This window comes from Urocitellus parryii, chromosome 2 (assembly GCF_045843805.1).
Source record: "Urocitellus parryii isolate mUroPar1 chromosome 2, mUroPar1.hap1, whole genome shotgun sequence".
Classification (NCBI taxonomy): Eukaryota; Metazoa; Chordata; class Mammalia; order Rodentia; family Sciuridae; genus Urocitellus; species Urocitellus parryii.
This window is the reverse complement of record NC_135532.1, coordinates 172081541-172095373: the sequence shown is the minus strand read 5'-3', so window position 1 is coordinate 172095373 and position 13833 is coordinate 172081541. Positions and strand designations below refer to the sequence as shown.

Here is a 13833-nt window from a genome sequence, read left to right as displayed (position 1 = left end):
CCTATTTCAGTGACGATGAAAATATTCCCAGGGTCTGTGTGGCAAAGCTGCTTTCCTCTCAGAAGTGTCTCTGATTTGGTTATAGACATATTCTGCAATGCAGGCTTCTCTCTGGCAAACACATTTCCTGGTTCCTAATTACTGAACGGTGATTCTACACAGTAAAAAATGTTTCTGCTCATTGCTGGTTGCAGGAGTGACAGGGAAGATGTAGAAAATGCTGAACTCTAGCTGCGCGGCTCACAGTTTTCCTGATTTTTCTCATTTGACTGCAGTTATTCCGTTTTTCTCTTTTCTTCCCACAAACTGTGACAATGGACACATGCCTGAGGTCCTAAGTCATGGGCTAGAACCACGTAGTGGGGAGTAGGGACTTGGAGGAAGAGAGACGACGGTGAGACTGTGGATGCGTGGCTTCCTTCTGAGCCTGTCCATTGGTCACTTGGGACCGTCGTTCCTTCTCTAAGAGGGAATGTCATCTCCATGACTCTCCTTTGACAAAATGAAGAGGTCATGAAGAGTCCTGGTGGCCTGAGGCATGGGGTCAAAAAGAGCGTGACCTGTTAAGCACAAGGTGTTCTTGAAGATTTGGGGAGGGAGAAGGGAAGAGAACCCAGGGAGGGCAGGTGGGAGGCCTGGCTGCTGCCTGCGCAGGAGAACCGTGGCTGTCCAGGGAGGAGGGTTGATTCTGTCCTGCCAGAGCTGGCTTGCTGCGAGGGCTCTGCGCCAAGGTGGTGTGACGGTGGCAGTTGGAGCAGGGACTGTCTCCCTGAAGAGGACTTAGAGAGCCAACAGCTGCCTCTTTGTAGAGGAGAGAACCTGCCCAGACCCGCCCTGCTGAGGTTGCCTTGGCAGCAGCGAAGTCAGAGTCCGCCTGGCAGCCGCTAAGCCCGTTTCCCTTCCCATGCGCACAGCTTAGATTGAATCCAAAGCCTTCCCCCAGACCTTTCTGTTAGAGCTTATTTTTCATCTTTTTTTCAGAGACAGAGAGAGAAAGAGAGAGAGAGAAAGAGAGAGAGAGAGAGAGAGAGAGAGAGAGAGAGAGAGAGAGAGAGAGACTGAGACTTCCTTTAATGTGTCCGCAGACCCTGTGTTTCTGGGCCAGGGTGCCTTACCCGTTACTCTCTACTTGTAGCACCATCAGCCTTCCTCTGTGCCCTTTCTGCCACAGGACTTTTGCACATGTGCCTCTCTTTGGATGCCACATTCTCCCTTCTTCCCCTTTATGTGGTGAACCCATTTGTAAAATCAGGCTTCTCTTCCTATTGCATTAGCTATATCAACCTGAAGCTCCTAGACTGCCATCGAAAGCTAATTTCCTCCAGGAATGGGGCTACTTGAGGTTTCCACAGCAGACTAAAGAGGACATTGCCCAATATTTCAGGAGAAAAGCCTGAAATTAACCCGCTGTTGACATGCAGTTCTTCTCCCTTCCAAGTTTCCAGATACAGTTTCCCTTTTGAAGATGCTTAATTTCTTAGTGATTTCTATGGCATCTAGGAGAGCTGCTAGTTTATCAGAGAAGTGTTTATAAATGAATAAAAAAAAATAGAATGTTTTCATGCCTGTTCCATTTAGCATTTGTTTGTACCAGCACACCCAGGTGGTCACTGAGTGGGTTGTCATAGAGATGATGGCACCTTTTGTCACACAGCTGCAACACAGTGGTTGTGAGAACCTGGTTTCCTAGAGGAACTCTGCTTATGTTGCCCTTGGTGGATGAGATCCAATTTGCCCACGCTGCTGGTCCCAGTCATCTTTCAAGGCCCATGCTAAGTTCTCTGTCCATGGAAGACTGCAAAATCTCCACCTCCTTTGAGTCATTGGTCCGTACCATTCACTTGTGTGGTTTAGGCTGTCTTGCCTGTGGTTAGGGCTGGATGTCTGGAGAGTAGGGCTTGTATTATTTATCTTTGTTCTTTCCACAATGCCTGTCCCAGGGCATGTGGTAGGTGCAGAATAAATATTTACTGATGTCTCCCAAGGCACAGAACACTTGGTTAAGATTTAGTGGTGATGTTGGGAAAGTGACTCTTCTCTTCTTTCTCTCTAGTTACAAGTTATTTCCAAACTGCGTCCCCTCCTTTGGGTTCCGCCATCTGCTGCCTCTCACTGACAGAGTCGACAGCTTCAATGAGGAAGTTCGGAAGCAGAGGGTGTCCCGCAACCGAGATGCCCCGGAGGGAGGCTTTGATGCAGTCCTCCAGGCAGCTGTCTGCAAGGTAACTTCTCTTTTCTGGTCCCTTCCTGGTGCAGAGAAGACAAGGTAGAGAGAGTTGGTGATGGCACTTCCTGCAGGAGGTGGCAGAGTGTGAGTCACACCAGCATGTGGGTCCTGTCTACTCTTTCACCAGAGGCTGAGCTCTGTGGCACCTTGGGAAAATCTATAGCAGTCAAGTCAGCTGGAGCTGGGGACGGATTGGGCTGTATGTGTCTGTCAGGGTGTGGCCATATGTAATGGGATACTGTCTTTGCCAGGAGATAGCTGTTCTGTGTTTATGAATTTGGCTTTTTTTTTTTTGCTTATTACCAGGGGAAAAAGTAAATGTCAACCCTTATACAGAGAAGCTCATAGAGCTATCTGGCTCAATTTTGGTAAACCTTAAAGACTGCCCTGTTGGAGAATCCAGCCCAAAATGAGAATTGCATAACATCTCTGGTTGCATTTCCCTTTATTTGTGTTTCTCCTGCTTCCCTATGATGTGTGAATCCAGGTTGAGGACATAGGTCAGAAATGAACTCATGTTTTGAGTGGTTGCAATCTCAGAAAAATAGATAAATGGTAATAATTTATTCCTAAAATAAGTTTCTACTGTCAAAACAGCCCAACAACAACAAACGATAAAAAGAAGTCTCTTGAGCTCATGACCACAGCACATGCCTTGATATTTTGTGCACACACTGAGCATTTTTCTGTAGCGATCATCATAGAGTATGTGGAATTGGTAATGCTTTCTTGCAAGTCCAGGCAAGTTCATCAATAGTGGGTGTTGGGGACTCTTCTGTTTGGGAAGGGAACCCAGTTTAGAGAGGCTGCATGTGGCAGCTGCCATTCACTTACTGATCACCACCTCGTCGCCCACTTCCAAATGTCTGAGCTCAGAGACCATGTTCAGGGTGACATGGTCGTTTTTTCTCTCCACTCGGTCCTTGACAAGGACGAGAAAAGAGCCACAGTTGTCCTTTTTGAAATAATAAACCCTAAATGATAGAGATGGATAAGGGGAAGGAAAAAAGGGAAAGAAAGCAGCACACCCTGCGGTCCTCCTGGAGCGGAAGGTGGCAGTGGCTTCCCATCCAGGATGGCTGCTGGCCAGAAACACATGGTTTGGTTCAGAAGTCCCTGGTGTGTTTTGGCAGTCTGAAAGCCAGATGGAACACAACTAGAATATGTTCAGCTCTGAATCTTTAAAACGTATCACAAAATAGTTTCGTAGTTGATGTTTGTTTTCTGTACCAGGAATTGAACCCAGGGGTGCTTGACCACTGAGCCACATCCCCAGCCACTTTTTACATTTTAGTTAGAGACAGGGTCTTGCTAAGATACGTAGGACCTTACTAAGTTCCTGAGACTGGCTTTGAACTTGCAATCCTTCTGCCCCAACCTCCCACTTTTTAACAGGCATTCAGATATTGATTGTACGGGGCCTTGTCTTCACAGACATTCAGCCAAATTCTACTTCTTGGCAGGAAACAAATGGAACAGGGAAAACATAGATCTTCCTCATCTCCCCATCTTGAGAATTGTGTGGATTTTCTTTTTTCAGGGGAAGAAATTGTCTAAGGTTTGGTGAGTAGGGGACGAACCCAATAACAGGCATAAGCCATGTCCATTAATTCTGCTAGATTAACAGTGTCATCGAGTGCTGGATCCACAATGGTCTTTGAAAAGCCATTGGGTACACCTTGGGCCAGCAGAATTTTCCTGTGCCATCCCAGATGAATGGAATATTCTAGCCCTTGCAATAGTCAGTATGAGAGAGGATTCTAGCAGGTTATCCGAACCTGGTGAATTATTGTTGACTGGGAGGTACTTTATGAGCATGTTAACAGCCTTATACCTCCTGCAGTTTTCACGTGGCCTGGGCAACAGGGAGTACAGGGAAAGTTAATAATTGCTTGGAATTGTGCAGTGTGGCAGCCACCAGCTCCTGTCTTCACCTTTGCTTTTCCTTTGTGCTGCCAGTTTATATTTAGGCACGCATCAAGCCATTTCTCTCTCATTTGAAGTCACCTATTTATAATAAATACCATTTTCCATAGTTTACTGCACCCTTGCTTATTGTAGCAAAAAATTGGAAATAGACTATGGTCTCCCTTTTGGTAAAAGATTATGTAATAATCATAATATTAAAAATATTTAATGACTGAGTAATACCTAAGACAAACTAAGGCGGGGGTGGAAAGCAAGTTATAAAACAGAATGGACAGCATGATCCTGTTTGGCAGACAAAACAAAGAGAAATATATGAAAAATATTGGAAATAGACCAAAATGTATAATAGCAATTGTCTCAAGTGGCTGAATTAGGTGTGGTTTTTATTTTTTCTTGGCAATTTTTAATTTTGTATTTACCTAAGTTTCCACTATGAATATGTATGTTTTTTTTTTTAAATTATGGAACATCTCAAAACATAAAAGTAGGGAGAACAATCTATGTATCCTTAGCCAATTTATTTCATATGTGTTCACAACCTCCCTATCTCCTATTGTTTGAAATAAATCTCAGATATCATTCTGAAGTCCTAAGCATTCTTTGCTTTGTTTACTGAGTTTTCTGGCTCTTTCCATTTGCCCAGATTGAAAGCCTTTCCACTTAATCCTGAAAACTGTGTGTAACAGAGGGTGGAGGCCTGGAATCTCTTGCACTTGACTGGGTGCCTCCTAAGGGCTGGAGTTGCTTGAACAGCCCCGGGCTCCAAGCGGGGCATGCTCTGCTTCCCCTGACTTTATGCACTTGGAGATGGAGCCAATAACAGGCTTTATCTCACTGCCACGGGAAGCTCCTGCCTCTGGTTTTCTTCTCACCCTGGTTTCTCTGGGATGGACTGTTGGTTATTAACTTGTGGGACAAGGTTATAGAATGTTTACGTGACTGATTTTATTTTTATTTATTTTTATTTTTTTGAATTTATTTTTTGGTGGTGGTGAGGATTGAACCCAGGGCCTTTGTGCTTGCGAGGCAAGCACTCTACCCACTGAGCTATATCCCCAGCCCACGTGACTGATTTTAAATCCCATCTGTGTGACCTGCTGCATATTACTTGAAAATCTGTTCTTTGCAAAAAGGAGGAAATTCCTATTTCTATTTAGGATTCTATTCAGGATAAGGACCCTGTTCTGTGAGTGGTCGTTTGAAGTTGGTTTGTTTTTCCCCAGCAGGTCAAGTTGCTGCGAGAGGCAGTTTAACTGCATCCATTACCAGCTGGGTTGGAACGGGAGATGCACTGCTCTTAATTTCTTTCTTGTCTTCACTTTGAAGCCTATGTTTGAACCTGTTTGTACTTGTTTAAATACAGAACGATTTCTCCTGATACTAGTCTTATTGCTCTCCCAGGTCTTTCTAGAAGTTTTCTCTAATTTGTTTATTTCTGAATTACACAGGTAGAAGTGCGGTGGGTGGTTCAGGCTGGAAGTATTCCTGTTCTCCCCAAATAGGAAGTGCCTGTATCCTCAGGAGCTGCTGCCAAAGAGTTTCTGGTTCCAAGTTGCCAGTCCCCACTTGGCCTCTTTCATGGCTTTCAGGTTAAAGAAGTTGCCTGTGCATTTGGGCTTGGCTGGGTGCCTGCTGTTGCATGGGATTCTATGGGCTGCTGTCTCCTGTCAGCCAGAAAATAAGGTCTCTGTGGCCCAGTGCATTTCCTTGTGTGCCTCAGCTTCTACTGCCCTGAAATTTAGCCTCTGAATCCTTTAGACGGACTTTCTGTTTTAATCCCGATTCTCTAATTTTGCATTGAGAGGTAAATTTTAAAAGTTGCTTTGTGTGAATAATAAATTGTTTCTGATGTATATTGAGCCCTTTATTTGCTAGTGAAGGCATTCTAATCTAAAGTGGAGACCATAGCCCCAGAGGTGGGACCTCTTCACACTGACAGACTCTCCACAAGAATACAGAATCTGTGGGCTTTGAGAAACAGAAGTGACTGCTCCCCTTGCTTGATTGTCACTCATATGCCAGATAATTTTTGTATACCTTTCTTTACTTTTTGTATGGTGCTGGGAATTGGGTGCAGGGTCTCATGCGTGCTAGGCAAGTGCTGTACCATGGAGCTACACCCCCAGCTTTGATCTTGATTTTTTTTTTTTTTTTTGTGGTACCAGGGATTGAACCCAGGGGTATTTAACCACTGAATCACATCTCCAGCCCTTTTTTTTTATTTTGAGACAGGGCCTTGTTAAGTTGCTGAGGCTGGCTTTGAACTCATGATCCTCCTGCCTCAGCCTCCCGAGTTTCTGGGATTACAGATGTATGCCATTGGTCCCTGCTTAATTTTGGTTCTTCTAAGAGCCCTATGGTATATTGGTGGTGGTGGTTCTCATTTTACAGGTGAGGAAACAGAGTATCACAGGAATTACACTTATTTTTAGTGAGGAGTAGGATCAGAACTTGGCCCAGGTCTGGTTGAGTCTAAAACCCGGGGCCTTTCCATTACCCAGTGACTGGGCCTTCTGAAAGTTTTCTCTAATTTGTTTCTGAATTGCACAGGTAGAAGTGTGGTGGGTGGTTCAGACTGGAACTATTCCTATTCTCCCCAAATAGGAAGTGCCAGTATCCTCAGGAGCTGCTGCCACTTTATCAATAGTGCAATGCAGAGCCCTGTCATTCTGCCCTGGCATCTCCCTCTTCTGCTGCTCCCTGGCTGGCTCTGGGGTCCTCTGGGAAATTCAGGAGGGTAAGAGGGGAGGAGCTCCAGAGTACCTTCCAGCTGTGCTGGTGAGTGCCACTTTTCACAAGGACCTGGTCAGAGCCTAGTGCCCTTTTTGCTCAGCCTTTTCTTTTCTTGGTTCAGGTCTGAGCCTCAGACCCTGAATCAGCTGCTACAGATATCTGGAAGGGGTGAGAAATTTCCTAGCCCCACAGTCAGGCACAGCTGCGAGGGGTGTCCTCTTTGCACCCTTCCCTCTGCCAGTTCCAGAAATTGACTTGGTCTCTTTTTTTTTCTATTTAATTTCTTTTTTTTTCTATTTATTTTTAAATTTGTTCTGATTAGTTATACATGACAATAGTGCTTTTTGACATACTCTACACAAATGGAGCATAACTTCTCCTTCCTCTGGCTGTACGTGGTGCAGAGTCTTAGCAATAGTGTAATCATACATGGATACAGGGTAATAATGTTCGTCTGGTTCCCCATCCTTCCCATCCTCCAAACCCCTCCCCTCCCCTCACTCCTCACTGCAAAATCCAAAATTCCTCCCGTGTTCCCTAGGCCCCCCTCCCATTATGGATCAGCATCTACTTATCAGAGAAAACATTCAGCCTTTGGCTTTCTGGGTTTTCGCTGATTTCTTTTAGACCGTAGACTTTGGTCATTTTTCCAAGCATGGATTGAGAAATGTAGCAAATTGCCTTCCCTTCCTTGGGGAAGGCACCCCCGCACCCCACCCATCACTCACCAGGCCTGGGCAGGCCCTGGAGGGGCTTCTCCACACGCTCTGTGTTGTCTCAGCTCGTAGGAGCTGCTTCTGCAGCAGGTTTCTGGGGCTCACCCAGCGCCATCCTGCTTACTCTTCCTCGCTGAAGTGTCTTGGGGACTCCAGTGAAGCATGAGGTTATCTTAAGGACTCTGGAACAGGTGTGCAGCGCCTGGGCCTCGCCGTGTCCTTGTCTGGTGGTGCCAGCTCCCTTGGGCCTTCCGTGTTCAGACGGTCGTGCTTTCACACAAGCTTTGAATCACCAGTTTGCTCTCTGGGGTGACATCTTAAGTCCCTGACACCGTGGCTGACTGTGTTGTGGGCTTCACCCTCCTGCTGACAGCTGCCTGTTGTCCCAGGGGGCGTGGGACCTGGCTGAGTTAGGATTGTCAATAGGGCAAGTGGAGAGTTCCCGTCTCCTCTCACCCTCTGGTGTCACCAGCCGCACGCCTTCCCTCCCCTCTGCCTTAGGAGCGTACCTGCCGTGGCCCCTTCCCTGACCAAGGCGGGGAAGACTCAGCCTGGGAGAGGCTTCGAGGTCTCTTGATGACTCAGGCTACATCTCCGAACTGGAGAGAGTGTCAGTTTTTCATTTCAAGTCAGGGGCTTCTTCCTGCTTGGAATGTGCATTTGACTAAGAGGCAGGGATTTAGGGTTTAGCTCTCTGGCACTGCTCCCCCTCCAGCCTCCACCCAGGGTGCTTGGTCCCAGCCACATGACCTGGCGTCACCTACTCTTGACTCCTGCTAGGCCCTTTGCACATGCTGTTCCTATGCTTTTAAGACCTCTCCTGTAGTCCTACTTTCTTTCTTTTCTTATTAGTAGACTTTATTTATTTATTTATTTATTTATACCAGGGATTGAGCCTAGTTGGGCTTAACCACTGAGCCACAACCCCAGACATTTTTTAATATTTTTATTCTGAGACACTAAGTTGTTTAGAGCCTTCCTAAGTTGCTGAGGCTGGCTTTGAACTTATGATCCTCCTGCCTCAGCCTCCTGAGCCACTGGGATTATAGACGTGCACCACCTTGCCCAGCAGTAGACTTTATCCTTCAGAGCGTACAGCCTCTTGCACTATCAACATCCTGTGTCTGTGTGATACATTCATTCCAATCAATGAACCAGCGTTAACACATCATCATCTACCAAAGTCCAGAGTTTGTATTACAGTTCAATCTTGGTGTGGTACATTCGATGGTTTTTTTTTTTTTTTTTTTTTTTTTGTAACAGAAGTCCCAATTTTTTTTTTTTTTTTTTTTTTTTTTTTTTTTTTTTTTTTTTTAGAGAGAGAGAGAGAGAGAGAGAGAATTTTAATATTTATTTTTTAGTTCTTGGCAGACACAACATCTTTGTTGGTATGTGGTGCTGAGGATCGAACCCGGGCCGCATGCCAGGCGAGCGCGCTACCGCTTGAGCCTCATCCCCAGCCCCCTCGATGGTTTTTTAGCATATGTAAAACCTCATGTATCTACCATTATGGTATCATTTTTTCCCTGCCCTGGAAATTCCCTGTGCTCACATTTTTATCTCTCCCTTCTTCCCCCAAACCTGCTTTTCTCTTCAGGTCTAACCTAGGCCTACTCATCTTGCAGACATCAGCATAATTGTTTATCTGTCAGGGAAACCTCCCTGATTGATCATCCTGACTAGTCAGGATCCCCCATTGCCAGGTCCTTGGTCACTCCTATCCCAGTTATCACTTTATTTTTACTTGAGCATGACTTGAATGATGTGTGCCTCCTCTTGGAGAAAGTAAAGTCCCTGAAGGCAGGGACAGTGTCTCTTCTCTCATGCAGCACCAAGCTCACTGCTTTGCACATAATTAAACATCTGTGATCCAACAAATGCTTTGTGTGTATAGGAGCCTTTGTGTTTCTGAAATTCAGGAGCTCCCAGGTCCTTGTGACCCACACTGTCCACCCTGCCATCATATCATGCTGCCTCTGTGGCTCCACCGTGCTTTATATATGTCCTTTGAAGTGGAACCTGAAGTACTGTTTCTTGTCCCAAACTATGGCCTGGATCATGGAAGAAACTACAGAAAATGAGAAAAAGTCCTTATGCTCAGGGATTTGATTTGAATTTGCAGATTCACTAAAACAACCTGTTTGTCAATATTATGTTGACCTATATGAAATGACCAATATTTAACTGTCAGTGATAATGGATATTTGCCTATTAATATTTTATCCAACAAAGTGGAAAATGCATGCATGACTCAACCTTATGTATTCTGAAGTTGTCTTCGGCTCAGAGTGGACCTTGCCACAGAGCCCACATAAAAATGTCCTGCTGCACATTGTTAGGTTTGGGCTTGAAGTAGATGTTTATCCCCTGAGTCACAGGCCAAGATTTCTTTCCCCAAGGAAAGAAATATTACACTTTTGGCTACATTAAGTTTAACCACAGAACAGATTAAAAAAAAAAGATATTTCATTGCAAAGTATGTGGAAGCAGGAAAAACAAACTACTGATGAGAACATGTTTATTGTTATAAAGCAATAGAAACAGGCTTGAATATCAGCATGGTTCTGGAAACCAATCACAGAGAGTCTAACCTTGTTTTTCTTCATATGCCACTTTGGAATTAAGAATCCTTGGTCCCCAAGTTCAGATCTGCTGTGGGATCTGCCCACTGGCTAGCCAGCTCAGCTCCCTTTCTTTCCTCTCTTCTCTCTGAAACCTGTCCCCAGTGCTTGCCTGAAAGGTTGATGGACAGCGAATCTTACTGTTGTGTTTGAAAATGTGTTGAGTACTTACTGGGCATGAGACCCCTGTGAGGTGCTGTGGTGGTTGCGCAGTGGCAGTAACCACAGCTCCAGCCCCCATAAACTTCATTCCAGTAGAAAGATGGATGATGAGCAAGATCTGAGATTTAGCAGGGTGCAGGCTCTGTGGAAGGATAGGCTCCTAGGACCCTGTGATTGAATCATGGTATTTCTTTCCCTCAGGAGCTCACTCTGATCTCTCTGCGTCCCTGTGAGGCTCAGATGCTAATGATGTGATTGATTCTCATTGGCTGAGCACTTTTGAGGACCAGGCTTTGTGCAGAGACACTCCGCCAGCTTATTCTCTCTCCTTAAAGGTGGGAGTATCATTCTCTTTTGATGAGGAAGATGGGTAGCTTCTCAAATTTCTTATAGTTAGAAATGGCAGAGCCATAGCTACAGAAAGAAACTGGACCTTCATGCTGGTGTACTCAACTTTGACATTAGAGCATCTGCCATCTTTTGAAGTCACACAGGAGCAGAGGAGTGGGAGGCATGAACTTCCAAAGAGAGCCAAGTCCTAGCCCAAGGAACCATCACAGTGACCTGCCTGACCTCATTTGCTGACTGTGGAACGGGGCAGAAATGGTCCTTGGGAATCACCGTCTGTGTCCTGCTTCTCTCTTAGCTGTGACTTTCCTGCTTATCAGACGCAGTTGTGGCCTGACTCACAGTCCTGAGGGTTGCCAGGGTGATCACCAGTATGGTCCCAAGGTTAGCATGCTGATGGAGCCTGGACCTTCCAGTGAGCATCTTGTCTTGCCCTTGGCTTCCCTGTCTGTACAACGGGAGCTCTAATGTCTGCCTCTCCCAGTTCTGAGAGCACCTCAGAATCACTGGCTCTGCTCCCTCAGGCTCCCATAGCTCGCGGTGAGAGACTGCTGTTCACATGGTGGCTCTTTATCAGCAAAGGGAGAGCATGTGCCTGGTGACTCATCAGTGACAATGAGGCTGTGGGCTATGTTGACATGTGGCCTGAGGACCCCTTCATTTGAGTCATTGCTAATTTTAGTGGCTTGACTTTGAGATCAAAAACCTGATCATTTAAAGCTAATGTTGGTAGGGCTGGGGTGGTGGCTCAGTGGTAGAGCATTTGCCTGGCATGTGTGAGGGACTGGGTTTGATTGTCAGCACTGCATATAAATAATTGAGTAAAATAAAGGTCTGTCAACAAATAAGAAAGAAAAAAAAGAGTTCCAGCTGATGTTTGTGTCATCACTGAGACTTGGTTGTGATGGCATCTTTATACTAGGGTGCCCCTGTGTTTGCACAGTTTTATAGAGAGGATTTGTGAGTGTTATCTGCACAGTGAGCCAGATCAGCGAGCCACCTACGTGCCTGCAGGCACCCACCTATGTTTTCTGACCGCAGAGTGGCCATGGCTTTCTAAGATTCCCAGGCCTCCCTGACTCTCCAAGGAGCATCCTCGAGTGTTCCTCTCTCTCTCTTGTCATGCTCTGTATGCTTCTTGTGTGCAAATAAATTATTACAGAATGGTTCTGGGGACCCACAGACTTACTGTGAGCCTGGAAAATTCAGTTGCCCAGACATTGGCCATGTGCGCAGGGCCCAGTTAGAGCTCTTCTGCGGGCCACACTACATTCAGGACTCCAGGGACTGTTTAATACAGGTGTTGATAGCGAGAGAGCAGAGGTGGGTGAGTGGATGGCACCTGGCTTGGAACCCTGTCCTCTTGTCACCGCCCGGGTGTACGAGTAGGCCTCCAGGAGCAGAGGAGACCTCTACTCAAGACCTTCCTGGTTCTTGACCACCTCATAGAAGAGGATTTATGGACTAGTCAGGTGTGAATAGCAGAGCAAGGAATTTATTATAAAGTGGAACTTACACTTGAGTACAGGAGTACGGATGATCTCAGGGCAAGCTGCCTGACTGGTTTGGGGTTTTAACATTTAGAGAAGGGCCGCAGCTGGGGCCGAACTAGGGGTGGAAGGGGATGGGGTTGCTTTGGGATGTATCCTCATGTTCTGATCATGCTACTTCTTACATTGCCTGTCTCATTAGCATCTTAAATCTCTTCCAAGGTGTACGTTGTACTATTTACCATGAAGCTAGGGTCATTTCTTGGTCACCAAATTCTTTAATTCACAGACTCCCTAAAGGAGTGGTTCCTCCAGGTGCCTTATGGTTGTGGAGACAGGCACAAGGTCACAGTCCAGGATGCTCATGATTTATTTACTGGGCATTCCAACACTTCTCTTTTGAAACTCAGTATTCTCTGTATCCCTAAATTCTTATCTCACTCTGAGGAGACACTGTGAGAAGAAGCTTGTTAACTGACCCTGGCTGTCATGATTTAAGTGGGAATAGACCCTTCTGGCTGGACCAGGGGGTGCAGGAGGGTTGCTACAAGTAAGCAGCTTGGAGTCCAAGGAAGGAAGATTTTCCTGGCAAGGATTGCTCTCAGCAGCAGAGCAAGGCTGTTGGATGTTGTGGTGAGTGTGTGTGTGTGTGTGTGTGTGTGTGTGTGTGCTCTGTACCCAGGTGGTGGGTGCTGGAGGAAAGATCCCCGCAGCTGATAGAGGTAGGTCTTGAACAGCTGGGATTCCTTCCAGACCTCAGGTGCAGCTTATTTGCTCTATTTTCTCCCTGGTTAACCTCTTGTGCTTTTGTCCTGCAGTAGCCCCTTGATCCTGTCTTCTGAGCAGTGCACCCTCTGAACTGCATTTGTATTTGGCCACTGTGACCATGAACTCTACTGTACACACTCACTTTGTTTGTCAAGCACAGCTTGCTTGGAGCTGGCATTTAGAAAATCTTTCCCTGGTTCCTGTGGCTTCCTGTGGAGCTTCCTTACCATTGGGGTAGGGGGACTTCTGAAGGGATCCAGGGACAGACTATGGAGGTGGGACAGAAGCAGGGTTTTGGAATACTGTTCTTGGTCCTTTGAGGGACCTTCCTCTTTTGCCAGACCTTGCAGCCACTGAGTATGATTCCTTTCAACTCCAAGAAGCCAAATTGCCCCATAGGCTGGAGCCTCGTTTTCTCAAACTACTCTCTAACCATCTGACTCTCCCCTGGGCACCAGGCTTTCTGTGGGGCCAGCTGTTGTAGGTGAACAAGCCAGAAAGTCTGTCTTTACTCTTGGGAGAAGCCAGATTTTATTTACTTTTCAAAAGCTGGGAAAGGCTGGTCTTCCCTCTTGGTTCCTGTTTCCACTTTTTTTTTTTTTTTTTTTTTTTTTTTTTTATGACTGAGAGAGAGGTCAGATTATAAGAAACCAACGGGTGGAGGGAAATAGAGGCAATCCGTCTGCTAGCTTTAAAGAGGAGATGAGGGTCGAGAGCCTGGTGGAGTAGCAGGGTCAAGGCAAGGGTTATGGCAACTGGGCCTTGAGCATATTTTTAGACACATGATAAGGAATCCCCGAGGGACTGACTGATGGAACATTCTCCAAAGAGGGTGGGAT

At 46.0% G+C, this 13833-nt stretch overlaps 1 protein-coding gene across 2 annotated transcripts in view; it reads left to right on the top strand.

Annotated features, from left to right (window-relative positions):
- Positions 1 to 13833, top strand: part of Itgb5 (integrin subunit beta 5) — a 113650-nt gene that overhangs the window by 39138 nt on the left and 60679 nt on the right. For both annotated transcript variants that reach the window (XM_026394433.2, XM_026394425.2), the window contains exon 5: positions 2054 to 2222. In XM_026394433.2, coding sequence (XP_026250218.2) covers positions 2054 to 2222 — 169 coding nt within the window. The remainder of the gene's footprint in view (positions 1 to 2053; positions 2223 to 13833) is intronic.